Genomic DNA, 21,519 nt, shown 5'->3' on the forward strand with positions numbered 1-21,519 from the left:
CTTTTAAAATTCAACAAAAATAAAATAATCTGATTTAAAAATGGGCCAAAAATCTTAACAGACACCTCACCAAAGAAGATACACAGTTAAAACACAAGCATATGAAAAGATACTCCCCATCACACGTCATCAGGGAAATACAAATTAAAACAAGTGACCACCATATTCCTATTAGAATGGCCCAATTTTGTTAACACTGACAATAGCAAATGCTGGTGAGAATGAGCACCAGGAACTCTGGTACACTGCTGATGGGAATATAAAATGGTACACCCACTCTGAAAGACAGTTTGGCAGTTTCTTCCAAAACTGAACACTCTTACCATGCATTTCAGCAGTCGTGCTCCATGGTATTTACCCAAAGGAGTTGAAAATTTATGTCCACACAAAAACCTGCACACGGATATATATAGCAGCTTTATTCATAGTTGCAAAACTTGAAAGCAATCAAGATGTCCTTCAGTAGGTGAATGGATAAATAAACTGGCAATCCAGACAATGGAATATAATTCAGCACTAAAAAGAAATGTGCTATCAAACTATGAAAAGACATGGTGGAACCTTAAATGTATATTACTAAGTGAAAAAGGCCAACCTGAAGAGGCTACACACTGTATAATTTCAACTATACAATATTGTGGGAAAGGCAAAACTCTGACAATAGTAAAAACATCAGTGGTTTGCAGAGGTGAGGGTCAGGGGAGGAAGAGAAGAAATGAACAGGTGGAGCACAGAGGACTTTTAGGGCAGTGAAAATACTCTGTGTGATACTACATTTATCCAAACCTACAGATTATATATAACACCAGTAGTGAACCCTAAGAGAAACTGGACTTTGGGTGGTTATCATGTGCCACTATAGGTTCATCCTTGGTTTAAAAAAAAAAAAAAAAAGTACCCTTCTGGTGAATAATGCTTTTTTGTTTGTTTCTGAGTAATGTTGATAATGTAGAAAGAAGGTTATGCATGTGTGGGGATCGGCTATACTGGGAAATGTCTGTACCTCCTCCCAATTTTACTGTAAACGTAAAACTGCCCTAAAAAATAAAATCTTAAAAAACTAATACTCCACATTTACTTTAAAATATAATTGTTTCATTATAATACATTCTTTAAACATTTATACTGTCAATTGCTGATACACGTGGTCATTGTCTTTTTTAATTTTTACATCTTACAACTTACTGTTGTTTCTTGCACAATAAATTTTTTAAAAGTGACTTAACATTTTCACAGGACATTTTTAAAAACATAAAGTCCAGACTCTGCCAACCAGTTCTCCTTCTATTCCCCATCTTATCATTTCAGTTCCCATATTAGGGACACTTACCAGATACAATACATATCCCCATTCTGGAGCTGCGGAATAAGAAAGGATTCACAGAGCTGCAAGGCTAACATAGTCTTGCCTTCTTTTTCAGTGTTACAGATGATATCAATTCCACTCTTACAATCAGTTTTCAACAAATGCTACAAGAGGAAAAGAAAAATCAGTACGTATCATTAAAAATACCTAAAAAGCTAGTTGGATTAAATATTTAGATTAAACATTCAGGAAAAAAATTAGATTTCTGGTTTTCTTCTACAAAGACAGTGATGAATTACACAGAAATATTTTCATGGTTTCACAGTTTCACTACTTAGCACCTGCAATTTGTAACTACTTTTAATCTCACTAATGTCCACACTTGTAAGTAAATAGGTTCTATATTAGGAAAAGATTGTTTCATCTTAAAAAAAAAAAAAAAAAGATCATTAATTTCTTAGTATTTTGCTTAAAAGGCAAAATATTTTATAAAAGTATTTACAAAACAAGTGAATAATTTAAATTTATATTTAAAATACTTCCAATTTTTATTTAATCTCTTCTGTCACACAATAAGCTCAACAAGTATAATGCTTACTGATTATTAGTCAGTAATAATTATGAAAACTTATCATTTTCGTAATAACAAAGCTTATTAATGCTTTGTTAATTTCATCAATTGTCAATCTCAGATTGTCTAATTCAACACTTAAAGAATAGTGCCAAAGAAAATACATCTAAATAATGTAATCTTAAAACCTTTGGTGATACTGTAAAAGGAATTTTACAAGAATGGGCTTTTTTTTTTTGGATACAGTTAAAATAGTAAAAGGCAAACATGATCTCAAACAGTACCTCCCGGAATAGTTGATCTTCTACAGGCGACATAAACAAACATGTGAAGAGTGCTTGATGGAAGTACAAGTCTTTGCTGATTTCTGGGTGATTTATACAAGATTTAATAAGAGCCATTGCTTCAGGTATGCGTTCACAAGCAATTAGGTATCTGGCACGTAGTTCAAAGAACAGTGGGTTTTCAGAACTTAAATATTTGTTCACTATATTAAAAAGAAAACAAACTCTTATTACTCTTAAGAAAAGATTCTCAAACTTTGTTGTTTGAAACTTTACCACTAACATGTGGCATCTAATTAGATTAACTGGCTATTTAATTAAATAGCATTTTCCTTAGTATGAGTTTATTTATGAAAAGATTATTCAGTTACATGATTAGAAAATTGGAAATAAGAGCAATACCAAAACTCAAGAAGTATCTGTTGATTTCTTTTCAGTCTAAAAATTTTTTAAATTTAAAAAAAAATGAAATATTCTCTTTTCAGTTCACTAATATGTTAAAATATGTTTCAGATAATATGGGGTCTGGAATTTCTAGTCTATTCATGTACTTTATATTTTGTTGCCTAATATTTTCATTACTGTAAGATTAAAAGGCTGAATCCTATTTTGTCATTAAAACCACACTGATTTATAGAGAAAAGTAATCTGAATTAATGAAAATATATTTTACTACCTTTTAACAAAAAATTAAGCCAAAAGTAGTACCAAAAAGGATCACTCATTAATATATGCTCATGTATTACTAAGGATAATTATTTAAATAATTTAAAGTTGTTGCTTTAAACAACTTAAAAACATATAAACACCTTTATCTACATAAGTTTATTTAGACCTAACAACAACCTATGACAGGTATCCTAATACTTTTTTCACAGATCACAAAACTGAGACTCAGAGAGGTCAAATGACTTGCCCAAGGACAAAGAATAAGTGGCAGAGCAGGAACAGGGACCCACATTTCATGATTTCAAATCAAAAGTGTTTTCATTCATTAGTCATGTATGTTTAATCAGTAGCTTCTAAAATGCCTATGACTGATGTTTTATTTGGGCTTCAACATTTGCCCTGCAATTCTGTTTATAGTATATGATAAGCAGACAATGATTTATATAGTTAATACAAAGATAAACTTCAGAATGGTCTTTACCCTAATGGTCACCAACTAGAGGACAGTCATCCATATTAATGAGGCTCTAGAGCAGCTTTTCCCAAAGTGACGTATGCTAGTGGAAGTATGAAAGGAATATGTATGTGAGGACAGGAAAGAGAGAGTGAAAGAGGAGAGGAAGGGGAGAGAGAGAGAGAGAGAAGAGGGAGGGGAGAGAGAAAGATATCATTAGCCCTTATACCAACCAACAACAGATTTGTTCTAGCTCCTAGTCAGAGAAACCTAAAAGCTCCCTGAAAAGCCCAAACTTTCTTCTCTACTCCCACTTCTTCTGAAGCTCCACATCTAGCTCCTGTGCCCTCTGGCCATATTCCCCAGTCTCCTCATAGTTTTCTTCAGTCTGTCCCCCTTGCCTTCCCTATACTGACTCTATATACTTTTCCTGGATGATACAACTCTTCCTCCTTGGTTCCAACTGCCTCCCTCTTCAGTTTTTTACTCCTTTCTGAAACCCTCACATCAAGTTCCAGTCTCCTTTGTATCCATCCCCTGGGTATTTACCACTATATCATTATGATATATATTGAGCTCTTTCCTCGAATTTTATTCTACCTCCTATCTCAACCCATCACTTTGAACTACTTCTGACCTTCTCTCTTTCATCATCTTCTCTCACATCTCTGTCACAGTCCTCCACACTTGTATCTGGAGTTGACTTGCTCTTAAGCTGGAGAAGCATAGCCCCTTATCCACTCAACTCTACTCAAAACCTACCCCCAATTCTTAACCTGAGACAAATGGAAAGATCCTAACCTGCTCAGCACAACATGTGGTGTGAAGTATCCTCACCAGACCAAGGGTGGGGAGTCTTGTCTTTTCCTCTGGCCGTCTTATAATTGCACTCCATGGGCTCTCTCCATGCTTTCAAATGCTTTGCTTATACTACTGAGTTTACATTCTAAGTTTTGGTGATCCAAAATGTTCTGGGGCTCAGGAATAATATGGCAAACATTTTTTAAAAAGAATTAACTAGAAGTAATTGACAGAACCTCTTGCCTCAAAAGGAAATTTGGCCCACAGGAAACACTGTGGATCTAGGTTGGAAAGGAGGTGATATCAAAGCATGCAGGTCATTCAGGGATGAGATAAAACTCAACTTCTATTAATGGATGAAATTTGGGAAATACTGCTCCAGAGTATTTGGAATTGAAAGTTACTTGTTCATTCAACTAGTCACTCATTCACTTACACATTCCTCAGTTGGTCACTTCACTCAGTTAACAAATACTTATATTGAATACCTACTCTGTACCAGGTACTGAGCTGGGTATAGGATATACAGTAGTGGTGACAAAAACTGACAGAGTTCCAGCCCTCAGAGCTTCCTGTGTAAGGGAGATTCCATGTGCTTAAGCAGAGTATTTTTTTTTTTTTTAAAGAGTGTCTGTTTCTACTTAAATATTTTTAAAATATAACAAGTGATGAAAACAAACTCTCTGTAAGTAACATCTGGACAGTAAATGTATTAACAGTGAATTCCCATTAGAATAAATGGAAAATTACTAGAAATAAAGTTATCTAGTCTGGTGTCAAAAATCATTCTTGGGCCAGGTTAGTATAACAATTTAAACACACTTCATGTGAAAATACATTACTCTTATTCAGTATTAGAAGATAAAGAAAAATCACTATTACTGCTCTAGTTAGAAATGAAAATTGCGCTTGCTTCTCACAAATGTTGGTTTTGATTTTGAGTCTCCTGAAGTACCTATCTCCTGAGATGCTGGCTGGGCTTTAAGAACAGCTTGCAACACTGGATCTTCCCATGGGCCACCATCTCTAATGATTCGAGTCACCAGTTCCAGATTCACATTTCCATATCTGCGGAGGTGATTCTGGCATTCCTAGGAGAGAAAAATCATTTTGGCTTTGTGAATTTAAAGGGGTTAAAAACTAAACTTGATCATCTTTGTCAATAAAATGACTGATGGCCAATGAGTCAGCTATTAAATTATAAAGGAGAAAGGGTTGCTATAGTAACCTAAGTAGGGTGTCAAAACTCCATCAGTACACAAATAGGCTTTAATGCCAAAGGTTACAGAGTTTCTACATAATTGGACATAGAAAAATCCAATTATAATAGGGATTAAGTGTAACCCAAGGGAAAAACTTAAGGGATGCATCATTTCTAGGAAAAGAACCAGGTTATAAAACCTAAGGGAAAAACTTAAGGGATGCATCATTTCTAGGAAAAGAACCAGGTTATAAAACCTAAGGGAAAAACTTAAGGGATGCATCATTTCTAGGAAAAGAACCAGGTTGCAAAAATGTAAGACTTAAATGTTCAGTTTATGTGAGGGCTTGTAAAGCTTCTGTTAACAATGGCAAGCAAAAGCCTGACTATAAGAAAGAGGTAGAAGGGTCCCTGTCCAATGCAGACTGTGGTTGGCAGATAGACACAGGTCTTCTGCTCTGATCCCAGATGAATACGCCTAGTTGTGGTGGAAGGCTGGAAGATGGAAATTCTATTGCATTACTGTTCTGTCAGCAGATCTGTAGTCTTGGGATAAAGAAATGGCAGGCTGAAGGAATGGATCCAACCTATAATACGAAGACTTTACATTAGTTTTAACATAAAAATGTATTGATAGGTTGGGCATTAACTGATAATTTGTCTATGTATTTTCTAGGATTTTTTTAAAGATGTTTGAAATATTTTTAGAGAATCTGTTATCTTAGACTTGTGACTATAATATAACTTATGTAACAAGTTTGTAAACAAAGCTTAGTATTTAGGAGAACTTAGATGACTGAACTTATAAATTTATTAGATTTAGGTTTACAAGATTTAATTATTTGATTATGCTTCCTTGATTCGTTATATACCTTGGTGTTGTTTTTGAAATGTTTCAAGGAATTTAATTTGCTGATTTGAAAAGACTAACTGAAGGCTTAGTGAGAGTATGAATAGATACATATTTTTAATGCATACATTGCACTTACAGTCTTAAGAAAAAAACTAGGTGTTGAAATTGGCAGTGTTAAAAATTTGAATAAACTGCACATCAATTAAAACACAAATAATTGCCAAAATTTCTTTCTGTGCTCAAAAAATCTCTCAGACATTAAAAACTTAGTAAGTTATAAAGCAAAGCTTCAATATAAAACAATACACTATTACAAATTTTACTTATGATATAAATCATCAGCCTACATATTCAAAGTGGCAGTAAACACTTTGCTTTTGTCATGTTCTTTCATCATTTCAATGTTCCAAAGTAGTATCTATATGCCACTTTTTATTCCTTGTTAAGATATACAAAGAGGTTTTATTTGTCTCATGAGAGAACAAGGCAGTAGAAGAAATCAAGTTTCAAGATAAAGAATTATTTAGTCAAAGAAGTCAAAGGATAATTAAGTCATAACATGAAAATAAATATTTTCTAGAAGTTATTTAGAGTATTCCTAAATTAAAATGAGCAAGCAAGCAAACAAAACTGTATAAATAATGGGCAAGTTACTTAACCTCTCTGTGCTCCTTCAGTTAACTCATCTACAGAATGGATACTAAAAACACCTACTTCATAGGATTGTTGTGAGGTTTAAATATATAGTATTGAAAGTGCTTAATGCAGTGCCTTGCACATAGTAAGCACTTAATAAATATTAGCTATATCTTCTAGTATTTTTTAACATTTTGGATATATAAACATTTTCTCTTAGCACACCCAAATGCCATAGTATAAAACTAATTAATTTCTACATTTCCATGTGGCAGCATGGAAAATCCATTTGATCAGCCATAATTTGTTTTAAACACATGGAACATAGTAACATTCTGTGTTAACAGCTTTATGACTTAAAATCATCGATTTCAAACATAAAAGTAAATAAACTGCTAAATTACTCTAGACACACATACTGCTACCCCTAAAATTCAACTACTGTAAGCTGGCTTTTGGTTCAATAAAAGTACAAGACATAAGGTGAGCTAGATGCTAGTCCCTAAATCACCGGTGAGCTTTAGCTCTGCTGCTGAGCTCTTGGACAACCCATCTTTCTAGCTGTCTCACAAAAGGTCAGGTACCAATCCTACAGCAGTTGGCATTGTGAGACCTAGAATTGGACTTAGTGAAATAGGTTTAATGCTAATCTCCTAAAAATGGCTGAAAAATAAATATTTGGAGGTTTTGTTAAAAGACAGAGTCCCAAGCACCAATTCAAACATACTAAATCAAAATTTTACAGGAAAGCCCTGATAAACTATATTTAACAACCCCCCACCCCACAGTCAACTCTGACATACTTTTTGATTATACTTTCTACATTTAGTGTGAACTTTCATAAGTGTTTATCCTAGAAAATATATACTTATATTCCTATCAATTAGTCAATTAGCTTAAGTTCATTTTTCTAAGATAAAAATTGTATGGGACAGTTGTGTGTGTGTGTGTGTTCACTTATTGAGTCAAATGCACCGTATTTTAGAGACTACGTNAGTTTGTAAGTATCTTTGCCTCCTCCTTCCCTAAATAGTATGGTGGCTTTTGTGCATGATATGCAATTTATAAGTTTCCAAAGTGAGGGGCACCTGGGTGGCTTAGTCGGTTAAGCGTCCGACTTTCGCTTAGGTCATGATCTCGCGGTTCGTGGGTTCGAGCCCCGCATCGGGCTCTGTGCTGACTGCCAGCTCAGAGCCTGGAGCCTGTTTCAGTCTGTGACTCCCTCTCTCTCTGACCCTCCCCTGCTCGCGCTGTCTCTGTCTCTCTCTCTCTCCTAGAAATAAATAAAACATTAAAAAAATTTTAAAAAATAAAAAATAAAAGTTTCCAAAGTGAAAAAGGAAGCACTTAAGTAACTGTAGAATTCACAACTTATCTTTCCTATATATGCGTATATCTTTTTACAATGTTTACTTAATTAAAAATTTGGACCTGTACATTAACCTAATCCTTTAAGTCATCTATCTACTATCACTGATACCCACCACACTGTGCTATCTATTCCCTCAGAAACTTTCATTCAACCTTGTGTTTTCGCCAAAGATAGAGAGAAAACAAAACCCCCTTCCTCACTCTTCTTTCAGATTCTATTGTGGTGTAGACTTAAATGTTTTGTTCCAGAAGAATTTCCTTCCCTGAACTTGTTGCCTCTTTAGAACTGGCCCTCTAACATATCTGCAAAGCTGTATATTCAGTATTATTGATCTGAACTCTTTCTTCAGCAGCTTATCATAGAATGAATTTTTTTTTCTATAGGATGAAATTCTTAATGCCTGAACTTCATATTTAAGGATCTCTAGACTTACCTACCTAACTCATTCACCTATTCAACATAATGAATCCTTTCCTCCAGCCTGGTCTCTTCCATGTCTTTCAAATTTATCATGCACTTTCTTGCTTATGCTTTTCTCATATCACTCACTCTCTTTTTCTTACAACTTCCTAAAAACCTATTTAAACTTTCCAGTAAACCAATCTAAATACTTTCCTATCTTTCCACAATCCTACTTTTCCCTGTACTAGCTACCTTAATCCATAATAAACTTAATTCCTTCTCCTGCAGTACTGAAAATCAGTACCAGTCCACTCCTCTGATATTTATCATGTGAGAGGAACCCTTGTGTTATTAAGGGTTGACATCTTATTCTTAGGTAGTTAAAAGCATGTTCAAACGGAGTCAAGAAAGGAAAGGTATATCAAGGAAGATAAATTCTCAGTAATTTTTAATCAAAACAGTTTTATGGAAATCCATGTAATCAGAAGCATTATGCAATTTTTGTCTAATTTTGAATGCAGCTTCCAGAGTAAAACTGTAGAATACCACATCAAATACATTCATAGAGCAAGCTATTATGGCAAATCAAAACAAAAATATTTTTTTAAAAAAAGGTCTTCAATGTGGTTAATGTTATAAAAACAGAGTCTTTAAAATACAGTAAAATCTTTACAATACTTTGTAATAAGGAGAATGATCATAACTTTTATTATTACACTTCCATTGGTTATCTCATGGCACAGCATTTCAGAAAGTTGTAAAATTTAAAGTTGTTATGTGGTATTTTTCAAAAAGACAACATCACACATTTCCTGTTCTTTCCTGTGGTTAAGTTCCTAAGGAATATTTACCTAATGTTTTAAAAAAATAAACATTCTAAGTTTGCCCATAAAAAGAGGACAGGATAACAGTGAAAAAATTACTGCTTTTCAAAAGAAAGTTATGAGAAAAATCATTTAAAATGAATGTGGAAGTGTTTACATTCTTGCAGGTTTGCTGTTGCCAAAAATCAGTATGTCACCTATAATGTTTGCCCTTAAAAAACTTAAACTAGATTTTTTTAAAAAAACCTTTCAAATGGAGCATTTTAATGGCCTTTCAAAGTCATATGTTAAAAATGGTTAGTATCACTGAGATACCACCTCACGCCAGTCAGAGTGGCTAAAATGAGCAAATCAGAGAACTCTAGATGCTGGCGAGGATGTGGAGAAACGGGCACCCTCCTACACTGTTGGTGGGAATGTAAACTGGTACAGCCCCTCTGGAAAACAGTGTGGAGGTTCCTCAGGAAACTAACAATAGAACTCCCCTATGACCCAGCAATAGCACTGCTAGGAATTTACCCAAGGGATACAGAAATGCTGAGGCATAGGAGCACATGTACCCCAATGTTCATAGCAGCACTCTCCACAATAGCTAAAACATGGAAAGAGCCTAAGTGTCCATCAGCAGATGAATGGATCAAGAAGATGTGGTTTATCTATACCATGGAATACTCCATGGCAATGAGAAACAATGAAATCTGGCCATGTGTAGCAACATGGATGGACCTTGAGGGTGTTATGCTGAGCGAAATAAGTCAGGCAGAGAAGGACAAATATCATATGTTTGCACGTATAGGAGGATTAGGAGGAACTTGACGGAGGAACAAGGGGGAGAAGAAGGGGGGAAATGGTGGGGGAAAGGGAGAGAGGCAAACCATGAGAGACTCTTGAATGCTGACAAAAACTGAGGACTGATGGATGTGGGGGGGAGGGGGGATGGGCATGGAGGAGGGCACTTGTGGGGATGAGCACTGAGTGTTATGTGGAAACTAATTTGACAATAAACTATTTGTAAAAAAAAAAAAAAAGATTATTTTACTTTTATCTTTTTAAATGTTTTTGTTTCCTAGTGTATATAATATTAGCACATGTCCATAAATAACAAATATATATGTATTGAGAATATTTTTTTTAAAAAAACCTAGATAGCTGTGCTCTCTGGAGATTCCTGATTTTAGGTATTATTTGTTTTTACATTTGTGTTTGTAATCAAATATAAAATCATCTTTTTCTTTTTAAACTCACTGTCTTCTATTGATCCTAATATCATGTCAGTTTTCTTTATTATGTGATGTGCTTCTTCCTGTTTTTTCTACTGTTTACACTCTAGTCTAGGCCTTCATCTGCTATCACTTAGAAAACCATATTAGCTTCTTTCTGTCTCTTTTCAAGGCTTTAGGAGGTCTCAGAATGTTAGATACCAAAGCATTTAGATAGTAGTATACGGGCTCCTAGCTGATTCAGTTGGTGAAGCATGCACCTCTTGGATCTCAGGGTTGTAAGTTTGAGCCCCATGTTGTATGTAAAGATTGCTTAAAAATAAAATCTGGGGGAAAAAAGAAAAGACAGTTGTATAAATAAAACATTTCTTTAGAGGCTCCTGGCTTTCAGTTGGTGGAACATACAACTCTGGATCTTGGGGTCGTGAGGTCAGGACCCACACTGGGTAGAGAGATTACTTTAATAAATAAAACTTAAATACATTTAGGAGCACCTGGATGGCTCAGTTGGTTAAGCGGCTGACTTCGGCTCAGGTTATTATCTCCCTGCTCGTGAGTTCGAGCCCCATGTCAGGCTCTGTGCAGACAGCTGGGAGCCTGGAGACTGCTTCAGATTCTGTGTCTCCCTCTCTGTCTGCCCCTCTCCCTCTCACACTGTCTCTCTTTCCTTCAAAAATAAACATTTAAATTTTTTTTTTTTTTTAAATTTAGGGGTGCCTGGTTAAGGTTAAGCATCCGACTTCAGCTTGGGTCATGATCTCACAGTTTATGAGTTAGAGCCCTGCATCAGGCTGTCTGCTATCAGTGCAGAGCCCAATTCAGATCCCCTGCCCCCATCTCTCTTTCCTCCTCTCCCACTCACATTCTGTCTCTTGAAAATAAATAAACATAAAAAATATTTTTTAATTTAAAACTATCCTTTTGACATATACATTACTGCAAACACATGACTATATCTATTCATACTGGTTGAGAGTAAGACTTTGGACCTTGTTCTACTTCTATTAACCTCGACTCCATAGGAGCTTAATTTTCTGACCTGTAAAACAAGGGATTATTGGATTAAATAGGCTGACTCCCAATCTCATAGTTATAAAATGCATTAATGCCTATAAATTACATATTTTAAAAAAGAACTACAGTCATATACTTACTGAATTATTTAAGATATCCCATTTGGGACTTTGGAAAAAAATGAATATTTAAATATAAGTAATTGTTCCCTGTTTAACAGATATGATTACATTTTTATACATTTTAAAAATCTTAAGTAATGAATGTAAATGTTACTTAAATCAGCAATGGGAGTTTTAGCTGAAGGGGAAGCCAATCATAAGTACAGCAAAACCATCAAGTGTGGCATAACCAAATTTCAGAATTGGTGATTGCCATGTTAATGAAAGCACAACCCTATTAATAACATTTTTAAATCAGTAATGAAATAATATGGCCAACAAAGAAGTACTATTATTACTGTTCTAACCTGTAAAACAGAGACCCTGAAGCAGAATTAAGGTGTGTACAAGGTTTACTGGAGTACAGGTTCCCACACAAAGAAATAAATATAAAATCTGATTCAGCAGAGAGAACAAAGAGTTAGTCAAGAGAACAGGTCACAGTACTGGCAATACTACAAATTGGGCAAATTAACCTCCAATAAATATTATTGAATAGATGGATGGATGGATGGATGGATGGATGAATGAATGAATGAATGAATCTCTCTGGTCCTCAGTTTCATCATTTATTAAAGTTAGGCTGGACTTAATGACCTTCATATTTCTGCTTTATAACTGAATTTTCTATTATCTAATATTTTATCTGGGGAAAAAAAAACTACTTCAAGCATTAATATGCTGGTAATTCTAGTTATTATGTATTAAGACACTACAGAATCATCTTTCAGTGATAAGTGAATGCCTTAATGACCCTGATGTACTTTTAGAGCTACTTCCAAAGTGTCAGTCTTACTGATTTTGAAGGCACTTACATGCCTGCTCCTGATAACACAAAACCGCAAGATGCTCAGAATATAAAATCTTTGTTAGTAGCTGGATACTATGGTGTAAACAACTATCACTGAGCAATGTTTGGTACCCACTTTTTGAGATGACTGTTGGTTCCATGTGTCAGGGTATACTGGCCTTTCCTGACATATGCAACTGATTGAGGCTGACAGCCATATCTTTTGGAGGCTTACTCTTAGTCCCTTGAGCATTTCTGTCTCAAGTTTATTTATTATATATTTTATGCCTGAAATAACTCTGGCTCTTGTATCTCTTCAAAGTGATTATAGAACTTCACAGTTGAGAAAAAGTGTTTCCTTCTCAGATTATTAAAAAAAAAAAAACAGAGAAAGTGAAATATTTCTAAGGTGGTAATATATAAGAATTATGAGTCAGGAGTAACAGTTGCAAAAATATAAACGACAATGAAAAACTATCAAAGTTTTATCCATTTCAACTCAAGGTTTATGTAAGGAATACAATTTTTATAAAATGATTTCAGAATCTGAAACTTTAATTTTAACATCAATCTTTTTTATTCCCAGTACAAAATATGTGGCATACTTGTCAAATATGTTCCTTTCATAGATGGTGAAATCTCTTCCCCTATCCATTTCTCACAATTAAGCATACTTCTCTTTTTTCTACACATTGTCAAAGTAGAATCCACAAGTAAATATTTGATAGTTTCATCCCATTGAATGCACTTGTTGATCTGTCGCCCATATCACTATACTAACCAATGGACCAGGAGGTAAATTTCAGAAAATATACCTCATTGTTTCTTGTTTTTTGGAGCCCAGGAATGAAGATACATCTCTAAAAGGGATTCTTTTCTTAAAAAGAAAGGAAGGAAGGAAGGAAGNGAAAAGAAAAGAAAAGAAAAGAAAAGAAAAGAAAAGAAAAGAAAAGAAAAGAAAAAGAAAAAGAAAAAAATGTGTGTATGGACTTATTTATCCTTTATTTGTGTTGGCAAATATATGGGTACTAGAGGCTGACTACTAAGTGCTGGAGACTCAAGGATGAAAGGATCTCTGCCTACGAGCTCTAACAGCCTAGTTGGAGAGACAGAAAACATAGGGAATGGTGTTTNAGTTGAGCAGAGACAGGAGAGAAATTCTATTAGAGAAGAAAAAATAAGGATGCACAATTTTGAAACAAAACGTCTTGTGACTAAGTTGACACGATCTATTTTTTAAAAGCCTTTTAACCAGCACTACAAAGGTGGTTCTGAATACCAAGATTAGGACTTTGCCAAATTAATTTCTTTGGGCAACTTATTCCAAGTAGTCTAGGAAGGGAATATAGTCCAGAGGGTTTTAGTAGAAAATCAGTGGTTCTAAACTTCATATTAGCTAAACATAAAACCTGGGAGTTATAGGGGCGCCTGGGTGGCTTAGTCGGTTAAGCGTCCGACTTTCGCTTAGGTCATNTGAACTCTTGACTTCTTAGGGGAGATCAACAGTTGCCCCAGTGAAACAGGATAGACATAACTATTTAAATTCCTCTCTTATGGCTGGTTCTTTTACTTTTGATTCTTACTGCTCTTCTTTTACAGTGCTATTGCAAGAAGATAGCTTTGGGCCTCTTCTTGTTTGGGAGGTTGTAACCCCTACCTCCTCCAATCTGCTTCCCCCAATTACCCAAAGAAGAACAAGTAGATTAAAAATAGGGTAGAGTCTCAGGAAAGAAAATTTAACTATGGCCTACTTCTATTCTGAACAAAAAAGATCTTGTGACTTATACATTGACCCCAAGGGATGAGGATAGTTTTCACTGAGGCCAGGTCAGGCTTACTAAAACACGTGCAGAGCTCTAGCAGTAAGGCTTTTATTGGGTAGCATTTTGCTGATTACTCCAGGGTCTTTTTTTTCCCCCTAAATTGGGGGCAGGGGGGCTTTATAACATCTATTTTTCTCTTGATTTATGAAAGTAATACATACTTTTTAAAATAATTCTTTAAGTTCATTTTTATTAGAGAGAGAGAGAGAGAGTGAGCAGGGGAGGAATAGAGAGAGAGGGAGACAAAATCCCAAGCAGGCTCTGCACTGCCAGCACAGAGCCCGATGAGGGGCTTGAACCCATGAACTATATATATATATAGATATATATAGATATATATCTCCATCAATCTAATCATCATTGGGCATTAGTACTTGGGTGTTCAAAGAGATTTAAAATTCTGACCAGAATGGAACTTATCTTCTTTCTGTATCCTGTTCTTCCCCCTATAATCATTGCCCACTTAGTGACTGGCACTACTCTATGTGGTTAGTTCAGCTTAGATGTCCAGGAATATGCCCAATTCTTTTCTATCTTCCTTAATTCCATCCAATCAATACCATAATCCGAGGTTTTAGTTCCAGATCATTGTATCTGTGCTTTTATTTACGACTTGTATTCTCTTTTTCCAGAATCATAAAAACATTAGAAGTTTCATTATAGCCATATTCATGAGTCTACTAATTTTTACCTGTTTCCTCATGTCAGTCCTATTTTTTAATTCTGTAACAACTCTATTTGTAAATTCTTTATTTTGACCATTTCTAAATCAGTTGGCATACTTCTTTTTTTCCTGGTAAAAGACTTGTATTTGCTTTGTGCTGCAAGCATTTGGACTATTTATTTCTGTTGCTCTCTCTCATAAACTATAGAGCTTGGCAGCTGTATTATTAAATAATATTTTTTCCCTTGAAAAACTCCAGAGATATTATTTATTCTGGTATTTGTTACAATGGAGAAGTTCATTGCTAGCCTGATTTTTTTCTTCCTTTGTGGGAATCCTATTTTACATGAGTTCTGCATTTGTAGGAACTTCCCTTTATCCTAAAAACTGAAGACTATAATAACATGGCTGCATGTCACTATGAATTGAAAATAGATTTTTAGAGATCTGTTTCCTTCACTGATTTGTTTTTTTCTGGAACTAATTTCCTGTTGATCACCTTCACTATACTTTTAATTTAATAGTTTCATCTCCATACAATATCTTACCTCCATACATTCTCTAGGATGGTCCCTTCTTTACAATTTCACTTCCACTCTCATGGATGATAACCTGAACTTAACCAAAGAAAGAACAAAACTAATCTTTTTTTTTAACTGTCTTATTTTAATCATGTAATTGATGGTAACTGGTATTAATCTCTTTCACTTTACCTAGAATATCTAGAACAAAGAGATGTTTTACTAACGGGTAAATAGGTCTCTGTTGAATCCTTCAAATTCAACCAAGAGAGAAGTTTAATTTGTTAGAACAATGACCCAAGAAGCAGTAAAGAGAAAGCTATAGTGGTAAACAACCATATCCCTTTTCAAAAATTTCTAGGGGCACCTGGGTGGCTCAGTCAGGTAAGTGTCCGACTTCGGCTCAGGTCATGATCTCACGGTTTGTGGGTTTGAGCCCCGCGTCAGGCTTTGTGCTGTCAGCCAGCTCAGAGCCTAGAGCTCGTTTCAGATTCTGTGTCTCCCTCTCTCTCTGACCCTCCCCTGTTCATGCTGTCTCTCTCTCTCTCAGAAATAAATAAAACATGTTTTTAAAAATCTAACTTCTAGGTACTGGGGCAGGCTGCATTTGGTTTGGGTCATATCTTCATTTTTTCAGTGGAAGTAAGGCTTTCATGGAGAGCCATACATGTAATTTTTAACGTTGGTAGCATAGTCATGTCAGTATTCCTGTTCTGTGTGCTCTACTGCACACCTGGTACACTTGCAAGAAGCACCAACAAGAATGACTGGCCACACACCTTAATGCCCCACCATCTGGTATTTCTTCCAGTCCCCACTGTTACAAGCTGATGGGGACGGGGGACAGTACTAGATAACATTTGGAAGGTCTCCTCCTTTCCCTGTCACTCTCCCCTATTTAATCACATTCATGAAACCAAGTATTGTTTGGCCCATCACCCCAGATGGAGTCATCCCCGAGAACTTGATACAGAGCCTCACACTAGTTTCCAACATTCATAAGGAATTTTGTTCTCATATTATTTTTGTCACTTCACTGGGAATCTAATTTTAATTACATTAATGGGTTTTGGAGGTCTAGTGAATGAATTCAATCACTAGCCTATGGAAATCTCACCAGTGAACAGATTAAAAATAATAATGATGAAGTAGGAGCATCATATAAGAAATGTGTCGTCATCTTGTTTTGAGGTAAAGAAAAATTATTGGAAGCCAAATGTTAAGAAAGCAAACTTTTAGAAGCAGACAAATGAAACTTCTGGCTCTAGGAATGAATTTCCTCCTGAAATAAGGTAGAGAGAAAATTATAGTCAGTTGATAAGAAGATTTAAAATTTCTACTTGAGCAGCTTGGGTTTTAGGAGATCAGAAATTCATGGAAGAACAGAATAAATTTAAGGGCCAGGTTTTGGTCTTACTGTGAAAACAGAAATCCAGGTAGTATGACTTCAGAGCCCACACTCTGACAGAAAGGAAAATGAACTCAAATCCCGCAAAGAATGTTAACCTCTTGCAAATTCAAAGTGTGGTCCAGGGACCAGCACTTTGGGCATCACTTCTGAGCTTGACAGAAACACAGATTCTCAGGCCCCACCCCAGGACTACTGAATCAATACCTACAATTTAACAAGATTCTCAGGTAGATTAAAGTACGAGCAGCATTATGTTTGTCATACTTATGGAAGAGGAGAATAAACAAGAATTTAAGCTGATGTGAATCTTCATGAAAAATGGACAGTAATGAGCCACTTGGGAAAATAGTGTTTGCATTAGTAGAAAATGTAAAAATATTCCAAAAGGTGACACTGGGATTATCACTGGACTATGAGATGTGTCAAAGCCTGGGGAATTCACAAAGCTTAGCAAACGCAAGGGTTTTGGGGAGTGCACATGCTGGACTACATGTTGGCCCTTCCTGGTTCCTACGGGCACAGGCCTGGAAGCACCAAACAGCAACAGCTCAGTTCAGAAACTGGAGGACAGAAGGTGAAATCTCTCCTAGGAGGCAGGTGTTAGAGGCTCAAGAAAATTCAGAGTATGAAGGAAGACGTAGGAAGAAGAAGCCACAGCAACAAAAGTGGCAGAAGTGGCACAGAGATTTTAAAAACAAAAGAGAACAAAAGGAGGGAGAGGCTTTAGAATTTAAGCAGGAGATAGAAAAGAAGATAAAAACCAAGAACTCTTGGAAACCCTGCTAAAAAGAAAAAAAATCCATTCAAAGACTTTATGATTTCACCCATTTAAAGCATAATTCAAATACTGTCTCTCGGGGCGCCTGGGTGGCTTAGTTGGTTAAGCGTCCAACTTTCACTTAAGTCATGACCTCGCCGTTCATGGGTTCGAGCCCCGCATCGGGCTCTGTGCTGACTGCCAGCTCGGAGCCTGGAGGCTGTTTCAGTCTGTGACTCCCTCTCTCTCTGACCCTCCCCTGCTCATGCTCTCTCTCTCTCTCTAGATATAAATAAAACGTTTAAAAAATTTTTTAAAAACCCAAAAAACAAAAAACAAATACTGTCTCTCATTTACTCTAAACACTTCAGCAGTTCCTGTTACCAGTGCTCATTTAATATCTCCATGAGGCATTTTCTAACTACCTGATTGACAACAGAAATCTTCTTCCCCAATACCACCATTCCAGCACCCCCTATCTCTCTGGGCTGCTTCATTTTTCCTTGAGTTATTTGTTGCTTTCTAAAATACTCTGAAATAGGGGCACCTGAGTGGCTCATTCGGCTAAACATCCAACGTTGACTCAGGTCATGATCTTATGGTTTGTGAGTTTGAGCCTCACATCAGGCTCTGTGCTGACAGCTTGGAGCCTGCTTCAGATTCTGTCTCCCTCTCTCTTTGCCCCTCCCCTGCTCATGTTCTCTCCCTCTCTTCCTCCCGCCCTCCCTCCCTCTCAAAAGAAACATTTAAAAAAAATTTTTTAATAAAATACTCTGAAATTTACAAAGATTTGATTTATTGTCTGTCTCTATACCAGAATTATATTCCACTATAGGAGGGGTTTTCCTGGTTTTGCTTACTACTGTTTTTCCCAGAGCTTAGTGCCTAGTATATACTGAAGACTCAACATATATTTGCCTAGTAAAAATTCAAAAATGGATTGCCAAAAACACAAGTATCAAAGGAAAAAATGGACTAGAAAATTACAAAGTTTTAAATACTGAATATAAACTTTAATTAGAGTGTAAGCTCCATGATGGGAAACCTGGCTGGCTCAGCTAGAAAAGCCTAGGGCTCTTTTTTCCTTTTCTTAAGTTTATTTATTTTAGTAATCTCTACACCCAACATGGGGCTCAAACTCATGACCCCAATATCAAAAGAATGTAAGCTCCATGGAAATAGGTATTTTTACTTCTTTTGCTGATTGTAAGAATGGATGAAGTAGAATATTTAATATAATACACCTAGTTTCATTGGTTCTAAGATGCATTTTTTTTCTTATTTCTACAACTCTAAAATCAGAATATGTTTTATAGTCAGTGTTATCTTAGAATCCCAGTCAGCCTGGTAGTGGTCACAATGTAATTGTCATTCTGCATCCATGGACATTCACAGAGCATGAAAACTTATGAAAAGGTATATTGGTGACTGAGAATAAAATCTGAGACTAGCAGAGCACTCCTTTAACTCTTGTGAAGCAAATCGTATGGGGAGGGTGTAGAGCAATTAATATAATTTAACAACACTCTGAAGCAAGAGTCAAAGCTGGCTGGTTAAACAGAACCATAATACCAACTTAAGCTTTTAAAAGCCCAGCGCCAATGGCATTTAGTTCTTTTGTCAATTGTTTTAAGAAATGCTACTTCATCAATACTTTTGATGCCACTGAAGTCAAAATGGTGTAGAAAAACAGACAGTGAAGACCAGTGGAAAAACAAATCTAGAGTCGGATTCTGAATGTGAACAAGTTTTAAATATATGTTAGCCAATTAAGTCTGCTTCTAATTTTCCTATTTTTATGTATGCATCAGAATGAGCAATCATAAAAATCTATTTTAATTCCATCTAAAAGATCTCTTTCAATAAATATAAAATAAAAATTCTAGGTGAGAGAAAGTATTGCATGGCTTTTGTTACTATGCTGACCTCCTTCCTAAAGATGGACAGCCTTTCTTATTAACACATAATAGAAATGTGAGATATGACATCTGAACACTTTACCCCTAGAGGGAGCTCAAAGTACATCTTCCTTTATTCCACCCAAAGAATAATGAGATCATGCCAAGGACACATTAGTGTCCTAGATCAAATGTTCTTGTGTCTACAGTTAAAGTCTTGGATCTTTGGCATTCCCTTCTGGATTTACTCTCTCCTCTCATTTAGCTTGTGCCAAAAACAAACAAACAAACAAATTGCCTATCTTGGGAAGGCTATTGAGAATATAAATGAGAAAATCAGGGTATAGCCAAGGGGAAAAAGTGACATGAGACAGACAGCCTGCTTTTAGGCTAAGCAAGAAGTTTGTTGTTGTTGTTGTTTCTAAACTAGGGCTGAGTTCTAGATGGGATTTGAACCAAAGCCTATAATCAATAAAAAGTGTGAGTGTATGTGTAGGATGTGCTTAGGAATCCACAAGGGTGGCAGCAGCAGGCTCTGGCCTAGCAAATATGGACTTGGAATCTTAATTTGAACTTTTAGAAATAGGGCTAAAACTTAACTTTAAGAACCTTCTTTTTCTGCTGGTATAATAGGATCCTAAGTTTTGCCATCTTAGTAAATATAAAAACTTACAAGCAATAAACAACCAATATACCACTTTTAGGGGGAGAATCAGGCATGTGTTAAATGTAGACAGAATGTGAAGGAGTAAACTGTTTTACCTGGAATGATCCAAGAATATCCTTTAGAGGCTCTTCATAAAACTCATCTCTTCCAAAGAACAGCAGCAACTCAAAGAAGCTCCTAGAAAGAATAAGTGAATGATAATGTTCATTGCTTCTTTAATTATTTTTTGCCCCAATTTAAAAAGATTCTTCAGAGGTAAAAGCTATCTGATGTCAGATACTTAGTTCTTTTTATTTTTATTTTTTTTTTAAAGATTTTTATTTTAATTTTTTTTTTTATTTATTTCTAGGAGAGCGAGAGAGACAGCGTGAGCAGGGGAGGGTCAGAGAGAGAGGGAGGCACAGACTGAAACAGGCTCCAGGCTCTGAGCCGGCAGTCAGCACAGAGCCCGACGCGGGGCTCGAACCCACGAACCGCGAGATCATGACCTAAGCGAAAGTCGGACGCTTAACCGACTAAGCCACCCAGGCGCCCCTCAGATACTTAGTTCTTAAATTGCCAGGTTTGAAAATTATATTGATATTTAAAATTCATGGTGGGTTTTCAATGAAATTTTAATAGAATGTCTTCAAAGAAAATGTAAAATAATATACTTAAGTTCTAGAATTATAGAATGAGCAATGACAGTACTCATGCCCACCAGAGTTCACAATGCCAAAAAAAAAAAAAGTGATGATATACAACTATCAGGTGGCAAAAATGTTGCTACACATGTCAAGATGATTTAAACTGAGGACATAGTCCAGCTTCATCCTAGTACAATAGGCCCCAGAGAAAATTCAAAATCTAATTTTTTTCAGACAGATATAAGGGATGAATAACACTGACACAAAAATATAAGAAAATTAGAAAGTCACTATGATACTCTCAGCCAACATTTATATGCTAGCAATATCACCAATTAGGTATCTAATAAATGACACATGGGTTCTCAAACTCTGGGCTTACCTTGATTAGCCCACTCCTGACAGTCTGTCCAAAATCTGTGGTTCCTCTTTTTTAAATAATTGTTTTTGGAAAATATTGTGTCTTTAATAATTAATAATTACATATAGGAGGAAATATGACTTATTTCCTGGTCATGAGCATGAAAAACTATAAAAATTATTTAGTTTTACTTAGCAATCCTAAAGAAGTGTAAATGAGAAACACGTCAAAAT

General features: G+C 35.7%; 1 protein-coding gene and 1 long non-coding RNA gene across 5 annotated transcripts in view; one reads left to right on the forward strand and one right to left on the reverse strand.

Annotated features, from left to right (window-relative positions):
* Positions 1–13,458, forward strand: part of LOC144240594 (uncharacterized) — a 37,773-nt gene extending 24,315 nt beyond the window's left edge. The window contains exon 4 of the long non-coding RNA XR_013337767.1: positions 13,403–13,458. This is a non-coding gene — a long non-coding RNA (uncharacterized LOC144240594). The remainder of the gene's footprint in view (positions 1–13,402) is intronic.
* Positions 1–21,519, reverse strand: part of ZNF654 (zinc finger protein 654) — a 95,492-nt gene that overhangs the window by 18,699 nt on the left and 55,274 nt on the right. For 3 of the 4 annotated variants that reach the window (XM_077774955.1, XM_077774954.1, XM_077774956.1), the window contains 4 exons: positions 20,395–20,476; positions 5,041–5,176; positions 2,162–2,364; positions 1,331–1,470 (listed from right to left, as the gene is read on the reverse strand). In XM_077774955.1, the coding sequence (XP_077631081.1) occupies positions 1,331–1,470; positions 2,162–2,364; positions 5,041–5,176; positions 20,395–20,476 (561 nt within the window). The other variant, XM_077774957.1, reaches the window with a different exon arrangement.

The sequence above is a fragment of the Crocuta crocuta genome, unplaced genomic scaffold (genome assembly GCF_008692635.1).
Source record: "Crocuta crocuta isolate KB4526 unplaced genomic scaffold, BGI_CrCroc_1.0 scaffold6, whole genome shotgun sequence".
NCBI lineage: Eukaryota > Metazoa > Chordata > Mammalia > Carnivora > Hyaenidae > Crocuta > Crocuta crocuta.